The 25,687-nt window shown below is 44.9% G+C and overlaps 2 protein-coding genes across 2 annotated transcripts; both read right to left on the bottom strand.

Annotated features, from left to right (window-relative positions):
- Nucleotides 1-1,226: 1,226 nt before the first annotated feature.
- On the bottom strand, nt 1,227-11,638 carry LOC309534913 (CD59 glycoprotein-like). Its single transcript, XM_082227484.1, has 4 exons — nt 11,533-11,638; nt 7,817-7,909; nt 4,485-4,586; nt 1,227-1,767 (listed from the first exon to the last, which is right to left on the bottom strand). Exons 2-4 carry the CDS (start codon nt 7,878-7,880, stop codon nt 1,568-1,570), a joined length of 366 nt encoding a protein of 121 aa, XP_082083610.1. The 5' UTR covers nt 7,881-7,909; nt 11,533-11,638; the 3' UTR covers nt 1,227-1,567.
- Nucleotides 11,639-15,762: 4,124 nt separating this feature from the next.
- On the bottom strand, nt 15,763-24,807 carry CD59 (CD59 molecule (CD59 blood group)). Its single transcript, XM_082227516.1, has 4 exons — nt 24,578-24,807; nt 20,936-21,013; nt 19,481-19,582; nt 15,763-18,418 (listed from the first exon to the last, which is right to left on the bottom strand). Exons 2-4 carry the CDS (start codon nt 20,997-20,999, stop codon nt 18,225-18,227), a joined length of 360 nt encoding a protein of 119 aa, XP_082083642.1. The 5' UTR covers nt 21,000-21,013; nt 24,578-24,807; the 3' UTR covers nt 15,763-18,224.
- Nucleotides 24,808-25,687: the final 880 nt, after the last annotated feature.

The following is a 25,687-nucleotide window of genomic DNA, read 5'->3' as shown; positions in this document are numbered from 1 at the left end:
ATAAACAAGCTGCAGCAGTTTCCTAAAGGTAGCCTATTTCGTCTCAGGTAGCAACATGTTATCCACGTCGCCTTGAAAATGACCTTCATTTCCTTCTACCCACTTGTGCAAAATTTGTGATGGGTCCCTACTTTTAAACATGACAGCTTTGGTGAACCAGTTTCCTATAGCAGCTTTGGCATGGATGAATAATAAAATAATAATAATAGTAGTAGTAATTTATTTATACCTCACCCATTTGGCTGGGTTTCCCCAGCCACTTTGGGCGGCTTCCAACAAAACACTAAAATACAATAATCTATTAAACATTAAAAGCTTCCCTAAACAGGGCTGCCTTTAGATGTCAAAGAGAAAAATAGCTACCAAACTTCTGGTGGGAGGGTGTTCCACAGGGCGGGTGCCACTACTGAGAAGGCCCTCTGCCTGGTTCCCTGTAACTTGGCTTCTCGCAGCAGGGGACTATTGGGCAGTGTTCAAGTAACCTTCATGTTATCCAGTGACACTAATAAATGGCCAGTGACATCCCCATCATTGCTCTGAACTCATAGTTGGAGAGCATTTCAACTAATTTAGCAACCCTTATCAAGGGACACGACTTATTGAGTGAGAGTGCCATTGTGGTTTTAGAAATATTTTAAACATGTGAAAGGTTGTGCATAAACAAGTATAAAAGCAACAAAACATCACCAACCAAGCTGCTCTTTGTATAGCGAATTATAAAACATCCCATCATGCTTGTTGGGTAAGTTAAACATGTGCTGCAGAACTGAGATTCCAAGGATTGTTGGCAGGCAAGTTAAACAGAACACAAAGAAAAATTGGCACTAGACAGTGAGTGTCTATTATATTATCTGTGAGCTGCAGATCTTGATAAAACATTGTCTGAAATGCTGCCCCATTTAATCCTAGAGTACAATAATACATTCGGACCCGTGATGGGATGTCACAAGACGCTGCTCAGGGTCACTGGACTACAAGGTTACTGCAAGCATTGGCATGAGGAAACTTATGATGAAGTGGAGATTAGGACTGTCCAAATAACGCCTTCTGAACTCTTACCCACCATGTGAAATATGCCTCACTAGAAATACTTCCTTATAGCCATGTTGGGAAGAAAGAATAGGAACCGTAAGTGTATTTGACAGTAGCCAGCAAAAATATGCTTTCTACGGGTGCAACTGGTTGCAAGTTGTGGTGTGGAAACAGAGGCCCATGATGAAAGGGTATGCAGTTCAAATGTCAAGTAAACACTTTTATTATTGAGATAAAAGTCTTACAGATAGGAAAAGATGAAAAATAAGTTGGCAGTTTCATTAGATTCAAAAACTCTGCTAGGAAAAGTTTAAGTGTACAAAAGTGATACAAGTTTACAAGTAGAATGAAGCACCACAAAGAAAAACCCACAATGCAGTGACTACAATGTAGTAAACAAGTTTTGCTATTCTACTTTCCATTTTCCCTGATTTATTCGGTCTCTGTTCTCAATGTGTGGTGCTCTCTCTTACAAGGCTATTTGTCAATAGGTATGAAATGACTTCTTTTTGTTCAAAGTATTTCCTACTCCAGATCAGAAGCAGAGCATCTGGATTGCGATCAGCACAGAAGTTAAGCCAAGGACCATCTTACTACCTGCTGTAATTGGGCTGCCATTACACAAATCTTTTTGGCAGCAATGAAATCTGAAGTTTCCAGTCTTGAATTCTTTCTCAACAATGTCAAATTCACAGTTGGAGTATTTCCAGCACGTAGAGATATTTCTTCCAGTATCTTAAAAAACAACAACACAAAGACAAGATTTTATGGAAAGTAGTTTGCTTTCCTGCTGAGCAAGAAAATTGGGGGAGGGGGAGAAGAGTTTAAGAATGTCTATTTAAGTCTTCCATACCTTCCTTACAGTTATTTTAAAAAATATTGCCTATCTGTTCAAAACACGCAAGGTGGCTTTTAAAATACTGTCATAAAAATATAGAGACAGCATCTAAAAAGAAAAAAATAAACCATGTGTTTGCCCCCAAATCTTATTTGAGATAGTTTACTTTACGAGAGCTATTTGAAGAAGCAGCCAGCTTCCTATTCCAGTAACAAAGGCAATAGTATCAAGCCAAAGTAACCATCCAAAACCCATTTGCTTCTCTGCACAGGGGCAAAGGAGAAAAGTAAGGGGAAATGAAAATGTGTACAATAATTTCACATTGAATCCAAGACCTACTTTACTTCTTTAAGTACAAAAGATGTAGTTTGTATGACTTATCACTCAACATTTGTTTTTAATATGCATTTATTATGAAAACATTTTAAATTCACTTTCATGTTCCAAAAAAATCTATCACCATATCAAGAACAGTGTCTCAGGGAGAGAGCTCTACTTTTTGTGGTACAATGCAAGAAAGATAAACTAATTTTCTTACAAGTATTAGGTTACATCCATTCTCATGGATTGCCCAACTTTAAAATGCTCAGGGACCCCTCCCACCTTCCCTTAATGTTTCATCTAATTAAATCAGCCCAGAGACTTCCACATCATCAAATGTACCCAAAAAAGTACAATGCTAGGTGTACAACCAGCAGTTAATGAAGAATGTTAATGAGGATGGGGAGAGAAGAGTCAGAAGCAGGACAATTAAATTTGCCTAATGCCATATTTAAACCAATGCAATCTCCTCAACAACCTATCCCTAAAATACCGTATTTTTCGCTCCATTGGACGCACTTCCCCCCCCCTTAAACAGTAAGGGGAAATGTCTGTGCGTCTTATGGAGCGAAGCCAGCAAGAGCTGCTGCTGCCGACAAGCTCTGCGCAGCTCTCCCTTTAAAGCAAGAGCTGCGTAGAGTGTGTCTGCGGCTCTGGCTGGGTTTACAGGGAGGCGGGAGGAGGGACTGCCATCTGTCCCTCCTTCCAGCTCATTGTAAAGCCAGCAAGAGCCGCGGCTGATGAGCTGAGCCAGGGAGGAGGGAGGGAAGGGGATTCCGTTGGTCCCTCCCTCCTCCGTGGCTCGCTTTGAAGCAGGAAAGTGGGAGGGGAGCAGCTTACACTTGTCTAAGCAGCTCCTCTTCCACTTTCCTGCTTCAAAGCAGAGGGAATCCCCTCCGTAGCTTGCTTTGAAGCAGGGTGCGGGAGTTCAGTGGGGAAAGAGGGCAGGAAATAGATGCCGGGCAGGAAGACTTTGACCACTGGAAAGTCCATCTCAGCCTCCTCAGATTTCCACTGAGACAGCCAGGCATGGCCATAAGAGCTGGAAACTTGCATGGGCTGTTTATTTAAAGACAAAAACATGCACTCATGTGAAAGAAATCCTCCCAGGTTCCTGGACACTACCCACACTTGATATTCACACAGGTTACATGGATGCCATTGGCAGCTGGAGGAGCAGCATGGTTAAAGAGCAAGTCCTGGTTTCAAGCTGAAGATCAGCTCTTTCCCCTCCCTCCCTTAATTCAGGATGCTACAGTTTACAGATGCTGCGTCTGCCTGCCCTTTCCCCTGAGCTGTAAAAGCACCTTCAATAGGGTGATGGGAGGTGACACAGTCATCTTCCAGATGTGCAAAGAACCACCCTCTTGACACTAAAAGTGAAAGCAGGCCTCACGCCCAGATCTGAAGCATAAATGGGAACCTAGGAAGCTGCCTTATAAGGAGTTGGATCCACTACTCCATCTAGCTTAGTAATGTCAACACTGACTGGTAGCAGTTTGCCAGAGTTTCAGGCCTGGAGAAGCCAGGGATTGAGCGTGTGGTGTTCTGCATGCAAAGCCACTGAGGTTACAGCTGTTCCCTTTAAAAACAAACTAAGAGTGTAGTCCCCATGGTTCTGAAGAAAGGGCTAATTTAAACAGGAACAGAGGGGCCTTCCCTGTACCACGTCAGGACCCCTGAGCCCATTGAGCTCAGTTTTGTCTTCACTGATGGGCAGAGGCTCACCTGGGTTTCAGGAGACACACCCTCAGCCCTACCCGGAGAAGCTTTCAAGGACTGAACTTGGGATCTTCTCCATGCTCTCCCCATTGAGCTATGATGGCTCCCTCTCTTCTCCTCCCCTCCTCCTATGCAGGAGGCCTATCTCGGCTTGTCATTATAATGTATATATGTCAAGGGCTTTGAGATGCATATAAAATCAGGCTCAGCATTATTAACTGGACTTAGATAAGCCGTGGTTCCCCTTCCTTCCCTCCTCTGAGGCTCGCTTTAAAGCAGCAAAGCGGACAGGAGCCACCCGCTTTGCTGCTTTAAATAGTTTAGTACAACATTTGATTCAGATTTTTTTTTTCATGTTTTCCTCCTCTAAAAACTAGGTGCGCCCTATGGTCTGGTGCGCCCTATGGAGCAAAAAATACAGTAATTTGAAGAAAAGGCCTCACTTCAGTGAGTTGGGAGGAAAAAATGCATAAAATACAAGTGCTGACCATAATGAAGTAAAGAAAATAGTTATTTTAAAATTGTACTTAATCACAAGTTACACATGAATCAGATAAGGCAGCATACTTACTCAACTTTACCAATATGCAAGAATCAGTATCACCCGAGCATGTGACGTTCGTTTTACATGGACCTATACCATCCAGACACTGATAACATTTTAAGGCAGCTCCTAAATGAAAGAGGGGAGGAGAATAGAAGATGGTCTTATTGCAGGCTTCCATCATGAAACTAGATTCCTGGTAACAAGCTTGAACTACAATATTGATGTAGAAATAATTAAAAGATAAGTTAAAAGTGTTTAAGTGTACCGCAAAGGCATATCAGATGTCACAGCTCATCAGAGCACATACTGCTTTAGTAAAGATCATGCCACCTTACCTGGTTGCTATATAAAACTCCCCACCAACACCTAGTTCACTTTAACAGTAACAATAGAATTCATCCTTAAGTTGCACTCTGAATGATCTCTGTTGTCCTTCCAACAGGGGAAGCTACAATCCTCCAGAGATTAAGGTAAAGGTAAAGAGACCCCTGACCATTAGGTCCAGTTGTGACCGACTTGGGGGGGGGGGGATTGCAGCGCTCATCTATCTCACTTTATTGGCTGAGGGAGCAGGCGTACAGCTTCCGGGTCATGTGGCCAGCATGACTAAGCCACTTCTGGTGAACCAGAGCAATGCACGGAAACACCGTTTACCTTCCCGCCGGAGCAGTACCTATTTATCTACTTGCACTTTGACGTGCTTTCAAACTGCTAGGTTGGCAGGAGCTGCGACAGAGCAATGGGCGTCCGGGGGATTCGAACCGCCGACCTTCTGATCGGCAAGCCCTAGGCTCTGTGGTTTAACCCACAGCGCCACCCGCATCCCTCTCCAGAGATTACTGGACTTCAAAACCCATCAGTCCTGTCAGCATAGGCAAAATATATGAGATGTGGAGTCCAACTACATCTGGAGGAACATCCCTGCCTGTATCATTGTATTCTATAATAATAATAATAATAATAATAATTATTATTATTTGTACCCCGCCCATCTGGCTGGGTTTCCCCAGCCACTCTGGGCGGCTTCCATAGAAACAAAAAATACAGTAAAATATCACAGATTAAAAGCTTCCCTGAACAAGGCTGCCTTAAGATGTCTTCTAAATGTCAGGTAGTTATTTATCGCTTTGACATCTGATGGGAGGGCGTTCCACAGGGCGGGCGCCACTACCGAGAAGGCCCTCTGCCTGGTTCCCTGTAGCTTTGCTTCTCGCAATGAGGGAACCGCCAGAAGGCCCTCGGTGCTGGACCTCAGCGTCCGGGCAGAACGATGGGGGTGGAGACGCTCCTTCAGGTATACTGGACCGAGGCAGTTTAGGGCTTTAAAGGTCAACACCAGCACTTTGAATTGTGCTCGGAAACGTACTGGGAGCCAATGTAGGTCTTTCAAGACCGGTGTTATGTGGTCTTGGCGGCCGCCCCCAGTCACCAGTCTAGCTGCCGCATTCTGGATTAATTGTAGTTTCTGGGTCACCTTCAAAGGTAGCCCCATGTAGAGCGCATTGCAGTAGTCCAAGCGGGAGATAACTAGAGCATGCACCACTCTGGCGAGACAGTCCATGGGCAGGTAGGGTCTCAGCCTGCGTACCAGGTGGAGTTGGTAGACAGCTGCCCTGGATACAGAATTGACCTGCGCCTCCATGGACAGCTGTGAGTCCAAAATGACTCCCAGGCTGCGCACCTGGTCCTTCAGGGGCACAGTTACCCTATTCAGGACCAGGGAGTCCTCCACACCAGCCCGCCCCCTGTCCTCCAAAAACAGTACTTCTGTCTTGTGAGGATTCAACTTCAATCCATTAGCCGCCATCCATCCTCCAACCGCCTCCAGGCACTCACACAGGACCTTCACCGCCTTCACTGGTTCTGATTTGAAAGAGAGGTAGAGCTGGGTATCATCTGCATATTGATGGACACCCAGCCCAAACCTCCTGATGATCTCTCCCAGCGGCTTCATATAGATGTTAAAAAGCATGGGGGAAGAAGAAGAAGAAGAGTTTGGATTTGATATCCCGCCTTTCACTCCCCTTCAGGAGTCTCAAAGCGGCTAACATTCTCCTTTCCCTTCCTCCCCCACAACAAACACTCTGTGAGGTGAGTGGGGCTGAGAGACTTCACAGAAGTGTGACTGGCCCAAGGTCACCCAGCAGCTGCATGTGGAGGAGCGGAGACGCGAACCCGGTTACCCAGATTACGTGACTACCGCTCTTAACCACTACACCACACTGGCTGAGGACGGAACCCTGAGGCACCCCACAAGTGAGGGCCCAGGGGTCTGAACACTCATCCCCCACCACCACTTTCTGAACACGGCCCAGGAGGAAGGAGCGAAACCACTGTATAACAGTGCCCCCAGCTCCCAGCCCCTCTAGACGGTCCAGAAGGATGTTATGGTCGATTGTATCAAAGGCCGCTGACAGATCCAGCAGAACCAGGAAACAACTCTCACCTTTGTCCCTAGCTTGCCGGAGATCATCAACCAGAGCGACCAAGGCAGTTTCAGTCCCATGGTGAGGCCTGAATCCCGATTGGAAGGGATCCAAATGGTCCGCATCCTCCAGGCGTGCCTGGAGTTGTTCAGCAACCACGCACTCAATCACCTTGCCCAAGAATGGAAGATTTGAGACTGGGCGATAGTTGGCCATACTGGCCGGGTCTAAAGATGGTTTTTTAAGAAGCGGTTTAATGACTGCCTCTTTCAGCGGATCTGGGAATGTTCCCTCACAGAGGGAAGTTTCACCATCCCGCAGAGTTGTTTTGAACAACTCTATGTAATTTTATTGTGTGCCATCACAGGTTTCCCATGGAAAGGAAAAAAGGAGTTATAAATTTGAACCAAATAAATAAAAATAGGTTGTGGCATTAATGCAAGGCTTTTCTCATTGAGGGAACCAAGTATAATCTAGTATGTATGCAAAAGAGCCATATGAAGAAGTCTGTTCTAGAGTTCCCGATTCAATTCTAGAAGATCTGACTACAATACAGCTGGAGTCAGCACAAACCAGTTTCAACAGCAATACCGCAAGTATAATATCACAAGTATAGATTAAGCTATGAGCCATAAGCAGTGGCTGGCATCTCCGAAGGACTACCTACCTACAAAGGAAGAACCTACCACATCCCAGTAGGTTTGCCTCCAGGAGTCAAAATTAAGCAAGTCCTCCTTGGCCTACTAGAATCATAGCCCACCAGAAACTGCCCCCCCATATCTATTACTCTTTAGGGGAAATACCAGCAACAACTGTTCAAGTCCACATTTCTCTCCCAGCCCCTGAACCCCTTTTTGTGAAGCCCACCTCCTCTGCTCAGTGCCTTGCTCTAAGTTCACACTATTTTTAATAGCGCACTTGCATACTTACCAAAGTGGCTGAACAAAGTCAGAACAAACGTGGCGATCAAAACGGTGGTAACAAGAGTCTTCATCTTCCGGTTATTATTTTTCCAGCCTTAGACTATAAAGCAAAAACACAGTTTGGTTGGTGCTGGATGTTCTGAAGCAACAATTCAATGTAGCACTACGGCAACTGTTCTGTCAGCAGAATCTTTTCAACTTGCCAGATGGAACAATCTCCTATCTCCTCCCATCCTTGAGCTGTTCTGGAATCCTCCGAACCCCCACCAGAGCCAATTTCAGAGCATTTTGTGGGGGGAAGAGAGGCAAGCCCAGTTGTGTTAGTTGGAAAACCTTGTGCAGACTTCCACTACAGCAACCAACCAACCTGCCTGCACAATACCACAAAAACAAATGTCACCAGTCTTTAATAACATGCCTCACAATGAGCAAAATGGAGGCATGTGCTTTTTTTGTGGGGCGCAACACCCATTTCTGTTTGCTTAACAGAGGTCTTATACAATAGTGAAATTTGCTTGCATCTCTTAAATTGTGGGCAAATCCTCCCAATTTCTACACCAAACTCTCATTGCCACCCCTTAATGAGACCCCTTTACCCAGTGATGCACAACCACTCCAATCCCTCTTTGGTGCCAATAACTTTATTTGCAGCCACAATTCTATTTCTTTGGGCAAATCGTAGTTTAATCAAGCTGTTCTGGAGCAAGAAAAAAGTAACAGCACTAATGACAAGGCCAAAACAGCAGTCTTGCACAAATCTGGTAACACTGAAAATGTGTGGTGCAGAAAAAATTACAAGGACTGGCATGTCACCCATTTTCTATATGCACTATCCTATGTTACCACAGGGGCAGAATGTAAGGAGACCAATTGTAGTTCGAGCCAGAGACAGGTGGAGACAACTAAGTCTAGGCTTGTCCCCCACATCAGGCTACAACGCCAACATTGAGGAGGTGGAAATGGATAGCCAGTGCCACCCTCTGGGCTGGTTCTAAGTAAGGAGGCAGGTGAGCATCAACTGAAGTTGGGGTAGTGCCCCATTTGCCCTCATAGACCAACCTCCTCTGACCAAAGAGAAATCTAATAGCGCATCATATATGGATGAATCTTCAGGTAAGGAAAATACAAAGTGGCTGTTATGTACAAAATTATAATCTCATGTACTGTAATCAAGTACAACTTATTTAACCATTGCTGAATACTATATTGGACCACCTAAACTCCACCAGTTTAAACACCCCACCTAAACACCACTAGTAAAAGCTTATTGCATAAGCCTAGTTGTCCTAACTACTTGGCCTTCTGGCTTGAGAAGAACGTATCTACCAATGGAAACCCAGGAATGGAAACAAGCTCCTTAGTTCTTGGATTCACAGCCAATATATAGGATCCAGGAAATTCAAAACTGAGGATTAGCCCAGGTGAAAATCAAAGAAAAATGTTTCTTTACTAGCAGCAAGAATGGAATCTGAAAGCGATGTTTTTCCTCTGTAGACAAAATATACCACAGCACAAAAGACATCAGGAAAAACTTTGTGTGGAAACAATGAAACTAAGATTGAATCCAGAGGATAAAAATAAGACTACTCTGTTCCCAAACATCCAAAAAACCGTTTCCGGTTTGATGACTTGTTGCTTTAATTCTCTCTTTTACACTCAACTAAAATTCATTCTGTAGCAGTGACAAGACGAGAAAACTGCAAAAACAGTTTCCTTTATTTATGGGCTTGATGTGGTATCAAACCTTATCACCGAGCACCGCTAGCTGCATGGAGTAACAAAGCTCTTTTCTTCTTAAAACTAGTGTACCCTCTTATCTGGACTGCGGTCTTGTCAGTATTTATGCTTCTAACAAAACATTTCTGCCTGTTTGACACCTCAGTCAAAGCTTCTTGGCCAAAGTTTCCTTCCTCCAGTTTTGCTTTCACGGTGCCTACAGACTGGACCAGAATTGAACTCAGCAATGCAGCTCATTCATTTTTTTGGTTGCCATTTCCCCACACAACAGTTCACTTTGAAGTAATAACAATACAGTACAGGATGAATTCCTCTCCAACGGAAGAGGTGCTCCGACATGTTAGTGTGTGGGCTGCAGTGTGTAGGTGTGTTGCGCGAATGCTCAAGGCGCTCCTGCCAGGGCTGGAAAGAGTTTAACCTCTGGTTTGCTAGTAAAACTTAATTACTGTTTTGCAAAATGATGCATGTCACCAACATGGAAAGTCTGGAAAGCTCTGCTCTAGAGGCCCAGATGAAAAATCAGCCAGGGGCCACACCCATACATATTCCTCAGTAGGCAGCAAACTTTCCACAAGCAAGTAGGGTTAGGTCACACCAGGCTGGGTCTGCAGCACCTTCGTGTAACATTTTGCCTTGTGAAATGTAGGGTGCTATTTTACACCTCCCCTCTTTCCTCTTGTTAAATTTCATACCTTTACAATAACATTCCCCCCCCCCCCAGGAGAATAAACACTGGTGAGAGCCAGTGTGGTGTAGTGGTTAAGAGCGGTAATCTCGTAATCTGGTGAACCAGGTTCGATTCCCCGCTCCTCCACATGCAGCTGCTGGGTGACCTTGGGCTAGTCACACTTCTTTGAAGTCTCTCAGCCCCACTCACCCCACAGAGTGTTTGTTGTGGGGGAGGAAGGGAAAGGAGATTGTGAGCCGCTTTGAGACTCCTTTAAGGGAGTGAAAGGCGGGATATCAAATCCAATCCAAATCCAAATGGCAGGAGGTGTGCACATTACAGGTTACTACTGCGAGATATAGTCAGGTAGGTACCTCAAAGACCATCGCTAAGTAGACAAGCCACCGCCTCTAGAGACCGAGACAGACTTCCATTATTTCCCCCCAACTCCCAGTGCAACCGATCCGGATCATACAAAAATGTAGTGAATCCAGTTCCCCACCAAGGCCCTGCGCATGGGCGTAGCCAGGATTTGGAGGGGGGGCAGCAAGCTTTTGTTGGGGGAGGACAGAGCCTCAGTTAAGCACTTTTATTGATTTATTGATTATTTATTTATATTTAAGGCTACGCCTATGGCCCTGCCCATGCGCCGGAATGAGCAACGAGCTTGGAAGGGTCTTATATACGACAAGCCTGTGCATTTGTTATATAAATAACGATAATGATCTCCAGCGTGACGGAAACCTCTCCCCCAGCATCTATAGGCGCGCATTTCCCTTCGCTTCGTACCGCGGGAGGGGGGGGGCAGTGGCGTAGCGTGGGTTGTCAGCACCCGGGGCAAGGCAAGTAATTTGCGCCCCCTAACCCGTGGATTTGCGCCCCCTAACCCGTGGATTTGCGCCCCCTAACCCGTGGATTTGCGTCCCCTAACCCTAACCCCCAGATGTTGCGCCCGGTGCGGCCGGCCCCCCCTGCACCCCCCACGCTACGCCACTGGGGGGGGGGGATATCGGCGCCGGGTCCTCCAAGCTCCGCGCTGAAACCGGACATTGCTGCGCCTGCCTCGGCTTCTCCGCGAGACCGGCCTGCTAAGTGGGCAACTATTTCGGTCCCGCTGCCGCTCCCGAATGCCTTCCACGCGCATTCCCCATGACGACCCGCCCACCTCCCGGATCCGCCCAGGGATCCGACCCCATTCGCGCCGCTCGCATCTTGCAAAGGGACAGAGAGAAGGCGCTGGAAAAACTGGAGAAGAAGCCGCGGGAGTTTCGCTGATGATCAAGAAAACCCTGGCGGAAGAAAAGGCCCCTTGCACTCACCCCTCCTCGGTTGCTCCGTGCTTCTACCTGCACACGCCTCTCGGCTGCTCTGCTCTGCTCTGCCTTGGGAAATTGTTTTCTATATAGCAAAAGCCAGCCTCGGTTTAGCCTCATTGGCCGAGGGCGGGATTCCTGATTGGCTTAAGGGCTAGCGGAGAGGGTGACGTCATGGGTTAACTAGAGGGAACGGCTCGGTTGCCAGTAAATCCAAAACTGTCTTTGATAGGAATTTGCAGTTTAGGACTCCCATTAAAAAAGGGGCGGGGGCTGTAGTTTGTTACAGGTGCTGGAAATTGTAGCTCGGCGAGAGGTAAATTATAGCTCCCAGGATACCTGGGGGACTTTATGAGCTTTAAATGCATGGTACACAGCCCCTCTCTGTCACTGCTGAGAGAGAAGTAAATAAACGCTACTGATGGGCATAGCGGGGGGGGAGCAACCGCCCCCCTCCTAAATCAAGTCAATCAATAAAAATATTTAACTAAATGTAGAAACCGTAGAAAGAATTTGAGAGATTTTTTTTCTGAGCACTTGGGGTCAAAAGAAAGTAATTCAAAACAACTGTCATTGACTATTCCGAATCGGCCAGAGGATGGTGCCAGGTGGGTGTCCTGCCCCTCCCCCGCAAACATAATTCCTGGCTACGCCCAGGACGGAACTCTGATAGATCCTCGATCAAATATCACCTGCTAATTATTGCTCAGCTGCAGCGCCTGGAAATAGAAAACGGGATGTTCTCTATCCAATCCAGCAGATTCCCCTCCGCTTCCTCCCTCCCCGGAGTAGGGTTTCAGTTTTAAGATCCGTATCTGAGTCTGCTGAAGGACGCTCTGCGTCTGTATTTTATGTTGAAGCACAGCTGGGAACCCGCCTAGTGAAAATTGTTGCCAGATATCCAAAGGAGAAAAAGGCTGTCAGAGGAAAAAGTCACCAGCCAGAGGTTTCTCGGTCGTTATTTAAACAGGTGCCACGTCGGAAAAACTAAAATGTGCGCATTGCTACTCCACAAAGTCAGTTCTGAGCAGCCCTGAATTGTAGCGTCGGCCCCTTTTAGATGGGGTGTGTGAGAAGTTCAAGGCTGGCCACGTGGCCATAAAGGAAGACACACCTCCCAACATTTTGCGGGATGGAATAAATAGCCTGGCAAATTCTTGTGAGGGTTCAGTGGGCTGGGCTTGATCTGCACAATAAATGTGCTGTTATAGGGGATTATGAAATGGAGGGAGAACCTTCAGATATTTTTAAATATGCAGACCACATGTTTTATTGTACATATTAATGGGGTATTATTTAAATGTTCTGATGAATTGTTTATATTAATAGTGTGTGCATTTTACAGGGACTGAGCTGTGGAGTTTATTGCTGGGATAATATTGTGTCTAATATGACATTGCCATTTAGTAGGTATTCATTAGATACCATTGTTCCTGGCTCAGTTTTGGGTCCATTTCAGTTGGTCCTCATCACCTGAGGGTACTGCGAGAGGGAGTTATTTCACTTACCTAGGCGTAAATCCTGTTGCACTTGGTGAAACTTGGTTCTGAGAAGACATGTACAGTATAGGTTTGCTCTGTTAAACATCAAACCTGGGTGGGTGCCTATCGTCATTCCCTGGCTTACTTGCTTACCCCCTTTGGCCTGCAGCACTTCTAATTTCTTTTGGCACTATATCATTGTCCTATGTTCTCCATGAGAGGCTTAGGGGGTGTTGCTAATTTTATTTTCTTAAAAGTGCCACTAAGCCCAGTGGGTGATCAAAACCACTATGCAAGAGCAGGAATCTAGACAGTTTGATTTTCTTTTACCTTTTTATTATCTTTAACCAGCAGAATAGCAGGTTTTTACACTGCCATTTACACTTCATACTTGCACAGGTAGCTAGTTACCCTTGCCTCTTTGGTGATATCTTGTGCAGCCATGACAGAATCCTGTTGTGTCTGTTCCTCTTCTGACTTGGGGCTCTGCTAATCTTCTATTTCTTTTTTTTCTTTCTTCAAACCAGTTAGCAATAACTGATTCCCAGGCTTGCAGCCAATTTTCACCACATTCCATATCTGTATCTTTTTCAATATCTGTGTCCTTCCTTATTCTGGCTGGTGTGATGCTATTTCTCTCTCTCTCTCTCTTTTACTGGGAAAATGGCTTTATAAAAAATTATTCAACCCCTTTTACTTACAAGAACCATGCCTGTTTGTTTATCTATACTAGATTATTTCATTCACATTAATTCACAAAAGGGCAATCCTTGGGATAAAGATAGGGTCATTTCAGAGCTTGTTAGGAACAAGTTGAAGAACATGGAGAAAGAAAACTGATGGCTAGGGAACTCATTGCAACTATGCCGATTTATATAACTCAGATGCTGTGGTGCTTAGGCTACAATCCTAGGCACACTTTCCTGGGAGTAAGCTCCGCTGAATTTAATGGGACTTAACTCCGAGCAGATGTATATAGGAATGCTCTGCTAGCAGCAACTGAGTCAGGTTCAAAGTGGGGCTTAAAATAGGGCTGTAGTGAGCCCTCAGTCTCAAGTTGGGTGCCTACGTGCAAGTCACACATTCCTGTACCTTTAATAACTGTGCAGGAGCAGGAATTTCAGCAGGTGTAGCTTATCAGGCAAACTACACCTGCTGGAATTCCCTCTGATACTGTTAAAAGTTTAGGAGCCCCTGTCATCTTTTGCACCTAGGCATCCTAAAGGGATTTTTATTTTCTTCATCCTGTGGATTTTCTCCTGACCCCTCAGCTCCTTCAGCCTGGGGTTGACCCAGCAAACACACACACACACACACACACACACACAACTTCCATATTGCCTGGCAACAGGCAACAGGCAACAGATCAACTGTTTTGTGCCTCCCTGCCCCTTTAAAAATGTGCTGCCTAAGCATTCTTTATATACTAAAACAGCCTTTGCCAACTTGATGACCACCAGATGTTTGGATTTTTTCTTTTAAAAAGTCAGACTAATTAGATGCAAAATTATTCACAAAATGTATATATTATGCACGTAATCATGTTTGTGTCAAGCTGTATGCAGTACTGGCTCTGGTAGAAATTTTGGTAAATCTGGCAACATTTCTACTTTCATTGGAATCTTTATTGGAAAAAATATTATAGTTACATATTATTGTAGTCAGTGCTCTTTTTTCAGGTGGTACTCAAAGGTATGCAGTACTGACACCTTTTTGTTGTTGTTAAGAAGTGTGCCACTTGCTGTAACAGCTTCATGGTACCAGCAGCTATTTTTCTAGAGAGAAAAAAGCACTGATTGTAGTGAGCTAATGGGTTTCACTGTGCCCTTAGGCACTTGTTGGACTCTTCTGAAAAAATTTCAGAAACCTTGCTGCTTTCAAACAGTGTGTTAATACTGCATAAATGCTTTGTGTGTGCAGCATAACCATTGACCGCAGCATAATTTTGCTGCTATTTGACAATGCTGCCAGCTGTGTATTATTTTTTTCACTGGACATTTGTTAAAAAAAGATTATGACAGAACATAGACATGTAATCAGTACAGGATAATGTTTTGATTCATAGTTGCTATAGGCTCTATGTGGCCTACACTCTATAGGAAATATTTGAAAAGCATTGGGAATATGAACAATTATTCCCAAATGTAGGTTATCCAAATGTAGGATTGCAGAAATATGACCTTTCCATTCATATACATTATGCTTCTTAAAAAGTGCTTTCACTGTCCAAGAGTCTTGAAGAAGGGTAGCCAATGTGGTGCCAGCCAGATGTTTTGGATGGCAATTCCCAGCCAGCATGTCCATTGGTCAGGGATGATGGGAGCTTGGGGTCCTTATCAAGCAAAGGACATCACTGTCTACCCCTGATCTTGGCTATTGCTTCAATGCAACACAACTTGGAAAGGGGACACAGCTTTGGTATGAACATAGCATTGGTAGAACATCTGTTTTGCACACAGAAGGTGTCACCCCTGGAATCTCCAGGAAGGGCTGGAAAGAGGCCCTGTCTGAAATTCCCTTGCCAGTTAGTATAAACCAGCCTTTCCCAACCTGGTCCATCCAGATGTTTTGGATCACCCATCATTTCTGAATTTTGCCTGGGCTGTATGGGACTGACAAGAGTTGTAATCTAAAACATTTGGATGGCCTCAGGTTGGGGGAAGTTGGTACCAAGCTATATAGACCATTGCCAAGGCTGCATAGAAGGCAGCTTCTTATGTTCCTAATTTCCAAACAACCACACATTACACAGAAGTGTGTTTTATTTACTGTTTTATAGTTGTTGTTTTAAAAAATAGCCATCACCAGTCATGTTCCAAGTGATTGAACAGTTTGTTTAACAAATCCTTGTTGATGAAACATGTATCGTGTATAAATGGGAAATGTGGCACTATCTGCGTACAATGGCTGAAAATTAGATGTGTGCTATCCTGGAGTGAAAGTTAACAGCAACTAAAGTTTTTGGGTGGAGAGAGAGAGCTTTTTGTCCCCACAACTAGCCCATTGCCACCTGAAAGGATACACACACACACAAGAATAACATGGAAGACCAATGCATGGAAGACTATTTCAGAAGAAAGAAGAATTCTAAAAAGTAGCTACTGTCTATTCAATGGGTGTAATTGTAAACAAAGCCAGTGTGCTCTTTATAGCAGGGATCAAGAACCTGTGGCTGCCCTGAGGTTGTTACACCATCAGTCCCAACAAGCATGGCCAGTGGTCAGGACTAATGGGAATCGGAATTCAACAACATCCAGAGGGCCACAGATTCACCACCCTTGCTATATACATAGTATATAAGCATTATTCACAGTAAATGCATTTATTGCAATGCTAGTAGTATATTGGCAGTTTAAAAAACATGGCAAGAAGTGCATTGTTTCTTGAATGACTATAGAAAGAGTAATAACTATAGGCCGTCATATATACCAGCTAATAGTAGGCTAATGCGTTTCACATCTGATTACAGTATAAAGAGCCTCCCCTCATTGGACAAAGTCTTCACACTAAACTCAAAGTTGAAATGTCATTAGGCTGCAATTCTAAATGCACTTCCTGAAGGTAAGCTTCATTGCTATATGAGGGAATTGCATGAAAGTGTGCTATAAGGATCAGGAAGTAAGTGTTCAAACAGCAGATATAGGCTACTACACGTTTAGCAGCAAGACTTCTGCAAATGAAACAATGATACAAGCATTTTGCTGCAGTGTTTTAGCATTTTAAAGCTGAGCAGAGGCAAATTACTCACCACCACATTATATATGTTTATATAAGACTTTGACCAAATCAAACTACAGTACCAACAACATTGTCATCAACACAAGCTGCCTGTGAATCTAGTTGACTTACAGTCCAAGAAAGGGTCAGGGCATGTTCTTTTCAGCGAAGAGGGGGCAGCTGCCCCCCTAAATCAATAAAAATACATAGCTAACTGAGGTTCTGCCCCTCCCAACAAAAATCCTGGCTATGCCCATGGACCAAGGGCTGAATTTTCTCCTTCCAGGGACAGCATGTCAATGGTGAGCAGGGCTAGAGACCAAAGTGATCAGTAGACACAACCCTTTTCTTTATAGGGCAGGCTTCTATGTGCATCATTTCCATCGAAGGAAGCAGGAGGCATTATCACAGGTCAAGGACCCATTCCAGCTTCGAGGAAGGCATGGAGTAAGGATAGGGAGAGTCCCAAGGGCGAGATAAAGAGGCTGAGAGGGCAGCAATGCACTGAGACGGACTGGCAGAGCCACCATGGCATCCATTGCCCTGCCACTTATGTCAGTCAAGGTGGAAGTGGGGGGCAGGGCAGGCGGGAGAGGCAAATTGCTGCGTGCCAGACGGGAGCAGCAAGCAGACCCAGATTGGGCCCGATGCCGTCAAATGACAGCAGCAGGACTTGCATGGGATCCCAGCTGGCTCTGCTCCTCCCAGATTGCCAAATTTTGGGGCTTACTGTGGCCTACCACTGGTGAGGATCCCACCAGTAGTACTTCTGCCCGCCCATTCAGCAGGCAGAATGGAAAGCTCTGCACCAGCAGAGGGACTCTGGAATCACTGGCAGGGCTAGGCAGAGAGACACTGCTGGCCAGTTTGAACCTTCCCCAGCCTGATGCCAAGGGAGTTTGGATGCTAGTCTAAGCCCAGTAAGCGTCATGTCTTGGTGTCAATTTTTTCTTGCCGACTTAATTTTGATTTTATTGGGAATTCCTCTGTTCTGCCGTCAAGCACCTAGAAATGTAATGTGCCGTACAAATAGGGATGATTTACATATTAGGTCCATTAAGTAGATGGCTCTTTGCATACAGTTCTCTTTTCATCTCTGCAAGTGTTGGATATGAAAGATTCCAGATAGCTAAGAAAGAATGTGTTTGTTTCTACATAAGAACTGCCATCTGGAGCAGGTTAAAGCAGCCTCCCCCTCCCCCTCCCCGGCTGTTGACCAGACCTAAGAATCATGGAGTTGGCTCAGTTGCTAAAGGACATCAGAATACACTGGCTGAGAACATTTTATTACAGAATGGGTTTCTCCCATTCAGGAATGTTTCCCAAGTTATCTGAAAAGGGGATTTTAACCTGTCCTGGCAGCTCCTTCTCTTTTGTGTCTCTGAATACTTTTCTGGTTTAAGACAATGCACCCCTTCTCCAAATGCTGCAGACATGTCAACTAAAAAAAGGATGGAAAAGTGTGATGTGTATAGACAACACATTTTTAAAAGCTCCATATCACAGGAACATCATCCAAATCACAGTCATTGCAGAAATGGCTAGAGGAACTGTACTGACCATGGTGTTTAAACTTTTGTTGCAGAGATCTCTTTGGCAACAAAGGAATCTAAAACTGTCAGCGTTAAAGTAATTGGCAACTTGTTCTGTGGTACACTGTGACATTTTCCAGCAGCTATAGGTTCTCAAATGCACTGTAAAAGAAGAAAAAAGAAAAATGACACCCCAAAATAAGCAATTGAAAACTTGTCAGCTTAAAATACATTTGCTTTCCGTTGATTTTTTTTAAAAAAAAAGTTTAACAAAAGCTGCTAATTTGATAACTTTATAAGGATACCATAACTTATAATATGGTTTATATGGTAAATAAGGAAGCTTTAAAAAAATAGCTAAATGTCTCAGTACTTTGCAGTACTCTTGCATAGATGTAGGGTATAATCCTATTGAATATTGGAATGGATCTTGAGTTGCTCTTTTGTGAACGGAAGGACTCCTGTTCACAGAAGGGGCTGCTTTAGTGCACTACGTAGCTTTTGCCCTCATCCCATGTCAAGCAGATAAATCATCTACGTCAGATTCTCATGCCACTCCTAGCTTCTACTCCATCTCAAAAACAAACCACTTCTTTTTTAAAAAAAGAAACCCTAAACATTGGAATTAAATTATGCAAAAGAAAGAAGCAGATATGTAAAAATATAATATAACCTTAAGCCAGGCTTCCTCAACCTCGGCCCTCCAGATGTTGTTGGCCTACAACTCCCATGATCCCTAGCTAGCAGGACCAATGTTCAGAGATGCTGGGAATTGTAGTCTCAAAACATCTGGAGGGCCGAGGTTGAGGAAGCCTGCCATAAGCTAAGCCCGCAGCGGTTCTCAACCCGTGGGTCCCCAGATGTTGTTGGACTACAGCTCCCATCATCCCTGAGCTCTGGCCTTGCTAGCTAGGGGTGATGGGAGTTGTAGTTCAACAACATCTGGGGACCCACAGGTTGAGAAAGGCTGATAAGGATGGGCCCCAAAGGATGATTGTATGAAACGGGCTCTCTGAGAAAAGGGCTTCTCATATAATGCCACTATGCAAATCTATGCTGCGGCTGCACTTTGCATACTGTGTGCAGTACAGATTGCCTCATCTCAAAAAGCAGATCGTAGAGTTGGAAAGTGTTCAGAAAGGGCTTATTAGTAGTATAGGATTGTGCTGCAAGAGACACTCAAACCAAGAGTGAGACTGATATACTGCTGCATATTATACATACCAAACCTAATTTGCAAGCAAGCATCTTCTTCGTAGCTACAGGTAAGGTTTGTCCTACACAGGAATGGGCTTTGTTCGCAAGTGTAACATCGCAGTGCATAGCCTGAGATACAAAGGGAGATTTTGTTAAACTAACAAAATATCTATATAGCGTGATAATCTAAAGTATTTTACGTACACTGCCACAGTAAACAAACATTAGGCCAATATGATTACTCACATCATAATGAATATTGCAGGAGGAGAGGAGAGAGGATGGCAGCTTTCCTAATGCCACTTAAATAGTTTGTGGCTAGAGTAAGATTTGGGGATCTCCAGCTCACCTGAGTAGCTGTCACTTCAGAACCCAATTCAATTTTTGGTAAAATGAAAACTGACGACACATCACTGCTTTGATCACTACGCCAAAAGTTTCTTTTTTGCTTTTGTTGTTGCTTTACCGTCTCCAATAATAAAGTGTAAAATACTTTTTGCTTTTACAGACCTTATACAGGACATTTTTAAAGGCAGGGTTGTTGTTTTTTAAATTGATCTAGGATTCAACTAATAAGGAAATCTACTCTCCTGTCCAAGTTTGATCACTTTGACGCAGTAGTAGGTAATGAGACAAATAGAGAGGAAGAGCCCCCTACTGGACAAAGGATTGAACTGGGCAGCTTTTGGCTCCTGTTGAGAGTTCAGTCTTAAGAAATCAATAGGCTTAAGTGCATCTGCATTATGAATTAGACAATAGCAGTTTGACATATAAAAACAAATTATTCATTATGTAGAATATCCAGGCAGATATGGTGGAACATTTTGCCTCAACTGCCACCCAACTCTACCTGTTTCCACTAATTGCTGTGAAACCCTCTTCCAGGGACAGAGAACTTATAGCCTCCAGCTCCTATCAGCCATAGCCAGCATGGCCAATGGTCAGGGAAGATGGGAGCTGGAGTCCAAAAGCAGCTGGAGAGCTATGGGTTCCCTGTCCCTGCCATGCTGATTCCTGACTGACTACATAAAAGAAACTCACCTGTCATGTATGATGGAACTAAGCAAATTTCCCATTTTTGATGCCTGCACATGGGATATGTAAACCCAAGCACCTGATAGGTCACTATCACATCACTATTTATTATGTTTTTGCTGATTAACCTGCTGTGTTTCCTAGGCTGTGCATTAAATATAATAATTCAAAGTTTACCAACAAAACAATTATTTGGTGGACACCTCCACCAAAGGACTACACGAAATGCTTGCAAGGTTGCGTGTTGTTCAGGACCATTCCCCATCTTCTCCCCTCAGGCTTTAAAATCCCTTCTGGTTAACTGTATGCCAACCGCTATGTTCACATCAGTTGCTGTATTCTGTACAGCACTTGAACAAATACAACAGAAAAAAACTTTCTATAGGTTTCCATCAAATTTACATTACTGAGCCACTCCCTTCAAGGAGCTTCAAGGCGGATACCTACCAGAACTGCAGGAGACAGTTACAATAATGAATATTGTAAGCAGAATGCTGTTCATTTTGTCCATGGCTCCCCTGGAGTCTAAAAAGAGAAACACACATGAGACTGCCCATAATTTATTTGCTCTAGTCAAAGCCTCCCATCCAAAGCTGTTATTAGCCTCTAGGAGAGAGAAAATCAACTGAGCCTTGACAAGGAGGCAAATGAACAAAGTTACCTTCTTACATATATTTTTTTTACACTAATACACCCCTCCCTTCCACTATTACATCAGTTTTAACAGTCATAGCTTCCATAGCTTCCCGGGAACTCTAGTTTGATAATGGTGCTGTTTTCAAATTAAATTATGTTATACATTTTAATAAGATTTTACTATTTATTTATTTATTTATTTATTTATTTGCTTTTAGGCTGCACTGGAAAAGAAGCAGGTAGCAGCATGCTCTGGAGACCCTGTAGGAGGTTTGGAGAAACACGTACAAAAATATTTTAAAAAGAAAACCTAATAGGGGGGAAACAACCCAAGTCCAGCCCAGCCCAAGAAGAACTGAGTATGCTCAGCAACCAAAAATATTGAGTCAGCTTGAAAAGAGAAACAGGAAAGGAGAACTGCAGAAAGAGACAGAGAGGAGGAAAATGGCTGGCTGGCAGTTTAATACTTCAAGGTCAGTGGTAATAGTGGCAATAATTTTAAGACAACAGCCAGAGAAACCAGCAAGCTGGACTGTTCCAAACTTCAGCTCCCAAACATCTTCTGTTTGTTCATACAATCCAAATTTCTGCTGAAAACGTATAACACAGACACTATATGTATTGCTTTTAAAGTGTATTTTGAAGATTATACATTCATACTACCATTACATGCAGTAGATGGCCCTGCAGTGGGTATAGGAGAGAGTAGGGATAGTTTCAATAAGAAAAGCTTGTATCCATCATGTCTTCCTGAGAGGTTTACAGCTTCTTCATCAAATAGCCACCCAGCTATCTGTTTCAGATCTAGTTTACAAGCATTTAACTCTTCAAAATGTGGGTGGCTGTCACAGATGTGCACTTGTTCTCTTGGTACGTCTCCTCTTAAGCATCCTGTCTTTCGATTAAGTTGGATAATGGAGGTCTGCAATCAAGATCCCTTTTCCAGGTTTGTATTTTGCAGTATAGTACTTAGAATCATAGAATTGTGGAATTGGAAGGGACCCTGAGGGTCATCTAGTCCAACCCCTTGCAGTGCAGGAATCACGGAAAGATGGCCATCCAATCTTGCCTTTAAAACCTCCAGCGAAGGAGAGTCTGCCGCCTTCTGAAGGAGTCTGTTGCACTGTTGACAGCTTTTAATGTCAGAAAGTTCTTCCTGATGTTTAGCTGGATCTCCTTTCTTGTCATTTGGATTCATCGGTTTGGGTTCTGACCTCCAGAGCACTTGTACCCTTGAAGTTTCAGAATAATACATTGAGGGATTGGTGGTACTGAAATAGCAGGCACTTTGAGTATGCTCTCTAAAAGGTTTTTGGTCTGCTTCCACTGTGAAGATGGCCAAGTGTACAGACTTGTGATTTGTTGTTGCTGTTGTTCGTTGCTCTTCCATTTTTATTGTTAATTATTTAACTGAACAAGTAAGCAAACCAAAACAAATAAGAGTGTAAGTACAATATGCAGTGTTATCAACTGCCCTGTAATCCAAGCAGTGATGTGAACATGGTGTCAAATCAAGTGTCCAGCCCTTCTGCTTCACCTTGAGTTCCTGGCACAACATTCCATGTGTTGATGGTGGCTGGCAATTATATTCCCTTTTTAGAAGCATATGCAATAAAGTAGTCCTAGACTTCATTTTTAAAAATGCCTTCTGTATTTTGGTTTGCTAATGCTCTCACTTGTTTTGAAAGGTGAGGCGGTCCAAACACAATTTTTTTAACAACCTGATGGAAAGAAAGGACAACTACGAAAATATTCTGAATGATCAGTACTGAAGACGCTGGATGCTTTGGAGATCCAGATGTTACTAGCTGCTGCTGCTGCTGCTGCTGCAAACCTGAGGGTAGATATTCATTTGGCACTTTATACAGATCTTTTCATATGCCAGTATTCATCTGTCTTCAACATATGACTGATTTAGATAGGATTCCTGCACTGCAAGGGGGGTTGACTAGATGACTCTTGGGGTCCCTTCCAACTCTAGATTACTACGTTTCTGTGAATACAGTATTGAATTTTGAATAGTATAAAATTTGTACTATATTTTCTAAAATAAAGTGGACTACATGGCAGGGCCGTAACATATCGCACATACCCTCTCAGCCAAAGTCCTCAGCTCCAAACATGCCATGTGTGTGGATACAACTGCAGGCTTGTTGTTGTTGTTATTTTGAAATAATTTTACAGACTGCTGCCAACTCCCACTTGGAACACCAAAATTTTGGGGTGGGAATTCTGCCTTCTAACATGCTAAAAACATACACACAGTTTGCCACACTAACAGCAATGGCTCTAGGGGATTCCATTACTTTATGTTTCAGTGATATTTTATGTTCTCAGAGAAAACGACCTACTCTTTCACACTAGGAAAAGCAATGAGTTAACAGGAAGAAAACATAAAGTGCCTTGATTAAATTTGCACCATGCAGCACCACCATGGCAGGCATACTAAACAGAGAAGAGGGATCCCAATTTGGTGCGTTACCAAAGCTAGAATTATTGGGGAGCAGCAATGTATCAGGTGACCTTAGATCATGGGAAAGGGGACCAGAACCAGGGCTTTGATGCAGGCAGAGCATCCTTTATCTCTCAGCATTGCCTCTGCAGTCTTAGATACGTGCTCCTTCCACGATCCCGAGAGAATTCTCTTTGAGACCCGCAGAAAGCAGCAAGAGGACAGACCCTAGTTAGGACGGTCTCGGACGACAGGAGGGGCGCTTTGGGGCGGGGCTGTTTGATGGGATCGCCTTCTCATGCCAATGGGGAGGCAAAGGTTTGGAAAGCTGCACCAACTGAATGGAATCGCTTCTGAACGGACACAGCAGAAAGCACGGGAGCCCAATGTAGTCGATGCACACCCAACGCCCCCCGCCCGCCACACGCACCATATATCCTGGCGCGAATTCCGACCCCCCCCCCCCACCTACCACCGCGATTTACGAGGCACTCCGCCCGGCAGAGCAATTGAAGCTGCCTTACCCCGCCCATCTAGATCAGTATTGCCTACACTGGCCGGCAGCAGTTCCCCAGCCTTTCGGAAAGGGGGGGGGTCTCTCCCAAGCCTAGTTGGAGAGGATGCTTTCTGCTCCCTACCCTTCCCCGCAAAATTAACCCCTAAATGCAACCTGCTTGGTCTAGGCTCATTTCGCCCCTATCCCTATCCTCTCCGGCAGTGGCGTAGCGTGGGGGGCCGGCCGCACCGGGCGCAACATCTGGGGGTTAGGGTTAGGGGGCGCAAATCCACGGGTTAGGGGGCGCAAATTACTTGCCTTGCCCCGGGTGCTGACAACCCACGCTACGCCACTGCTCTCCGGAGACCCGCCTGCTCTGGGGGTGTCCCTTTCCCACCTTCCAAGCGGGACTGAAGCGATTAAATGACGAATCCTGAAGCAAAGAACGGAGGGCAAGCCCTCGAAGCCGGCCCTTCGCGCGCCAAGTGCTCGGCCCGCCGCTCACCCTCCTGCCCGCAGCTCGACGCTCCGCCGCAATCTCTCTGCAGCAAAATCCTGGCCCGCCGCTTTCCCTCGCGCCCAGAAGAGCGCGCCGCTTCTTCTCGGGCACCAGGACGCTCCGCCTCCCGCGCGGCGAGGCTGGTCTGCGGCAATGCGGAGAGCAGCCGAAGCAGCGAACTATAAATAAGTGTTTCAATGATGGGAGCGAGCGAGAGGGAAAAGCGACAAGAGGGCGGAGCGGGCTCGGGCTGTACCTATGAACGGCTGGCCAGGAGGAGCGAGGCCTTGAGGGGGTCGTCGCCGCCGCCAGGGTGGCAAATTGAGCTTGGGAATAAAACCGCAGGCATTGGGGAGCGGAGAAAGGCCATCCCATCAACAACGGGATGGTGCGGCTCCCCTTTGAGAAAGGCTGCAGCATTGGGGACTTTTTAGTTCAGGGAAAAGGCGAGGGAGAGGCAGCACGGTGGGGTTTTAATTTGCTTAAAAGTGCGAAGAAAGTTGATATAGAAAAAAGGTTTTCTCCCTCCTAAGGCTAGAACTCATGGCCAGCCACCGAAGCTGAATGTTAAGGCGATTCAGGACAGGCAGAGGAAAGGACTTTTTCCAACTTGAAGGCCTTGGGGAATTAAGACTAATTAGGCTGTGGGTTAAACCACAGAGCCTAGGACTTGCAGATCAGAAGGTCGGCGGTTCAAATCCCCGCAACGGAGTGAGCTCCCGTTGCTCCGTCCCTGCTCCTGTCAACCTAGCAGTTCGAAAGCACGTCAAAGTGCAAGTAGATAAATAGGTACCGCTCCGGCGGGGAAGGTAAAAGGTGTTTCTGTGCGCTGCTCTGGTTCGCCAGAAGCGGCTTAGTCATGCTGGCCACATGACCAGGAAGCTGTACGCCGGCTCCCTTGGCCAATAAAGCGAGATGAGTGCCGCAACCCCAGAGTCGGTCACGACTGGACCTAATAGTCAGGGGTCCCTTTACCCTTTACCTAGGCTAAACACTGCCTCCACATTGAGAACAAACTGGTTCTGAATACTGTATGTATTTGAAAGCAATACAACACCTACATCAGAGACCTTTTTATCCAGATTGCAAAGCTTGTTTTTAACATATATCCTTGCT

The sequence above is a fragment of the Podarcis vaucheri genome (assembly GCF_965113315.1).
Source record: "Podarcis vaucheri genome assembly, chromosome: 1".
NCBI classification, from domain to species: Eukaryota; Metazoa; Chordata; class Lepidosauria; order Squamata; family Lacertidae; genus Podarcis; species Podarcis vaucheri.
This window is presented reverse-complemented; position numbering and strand designations above follow the sequence as displayed.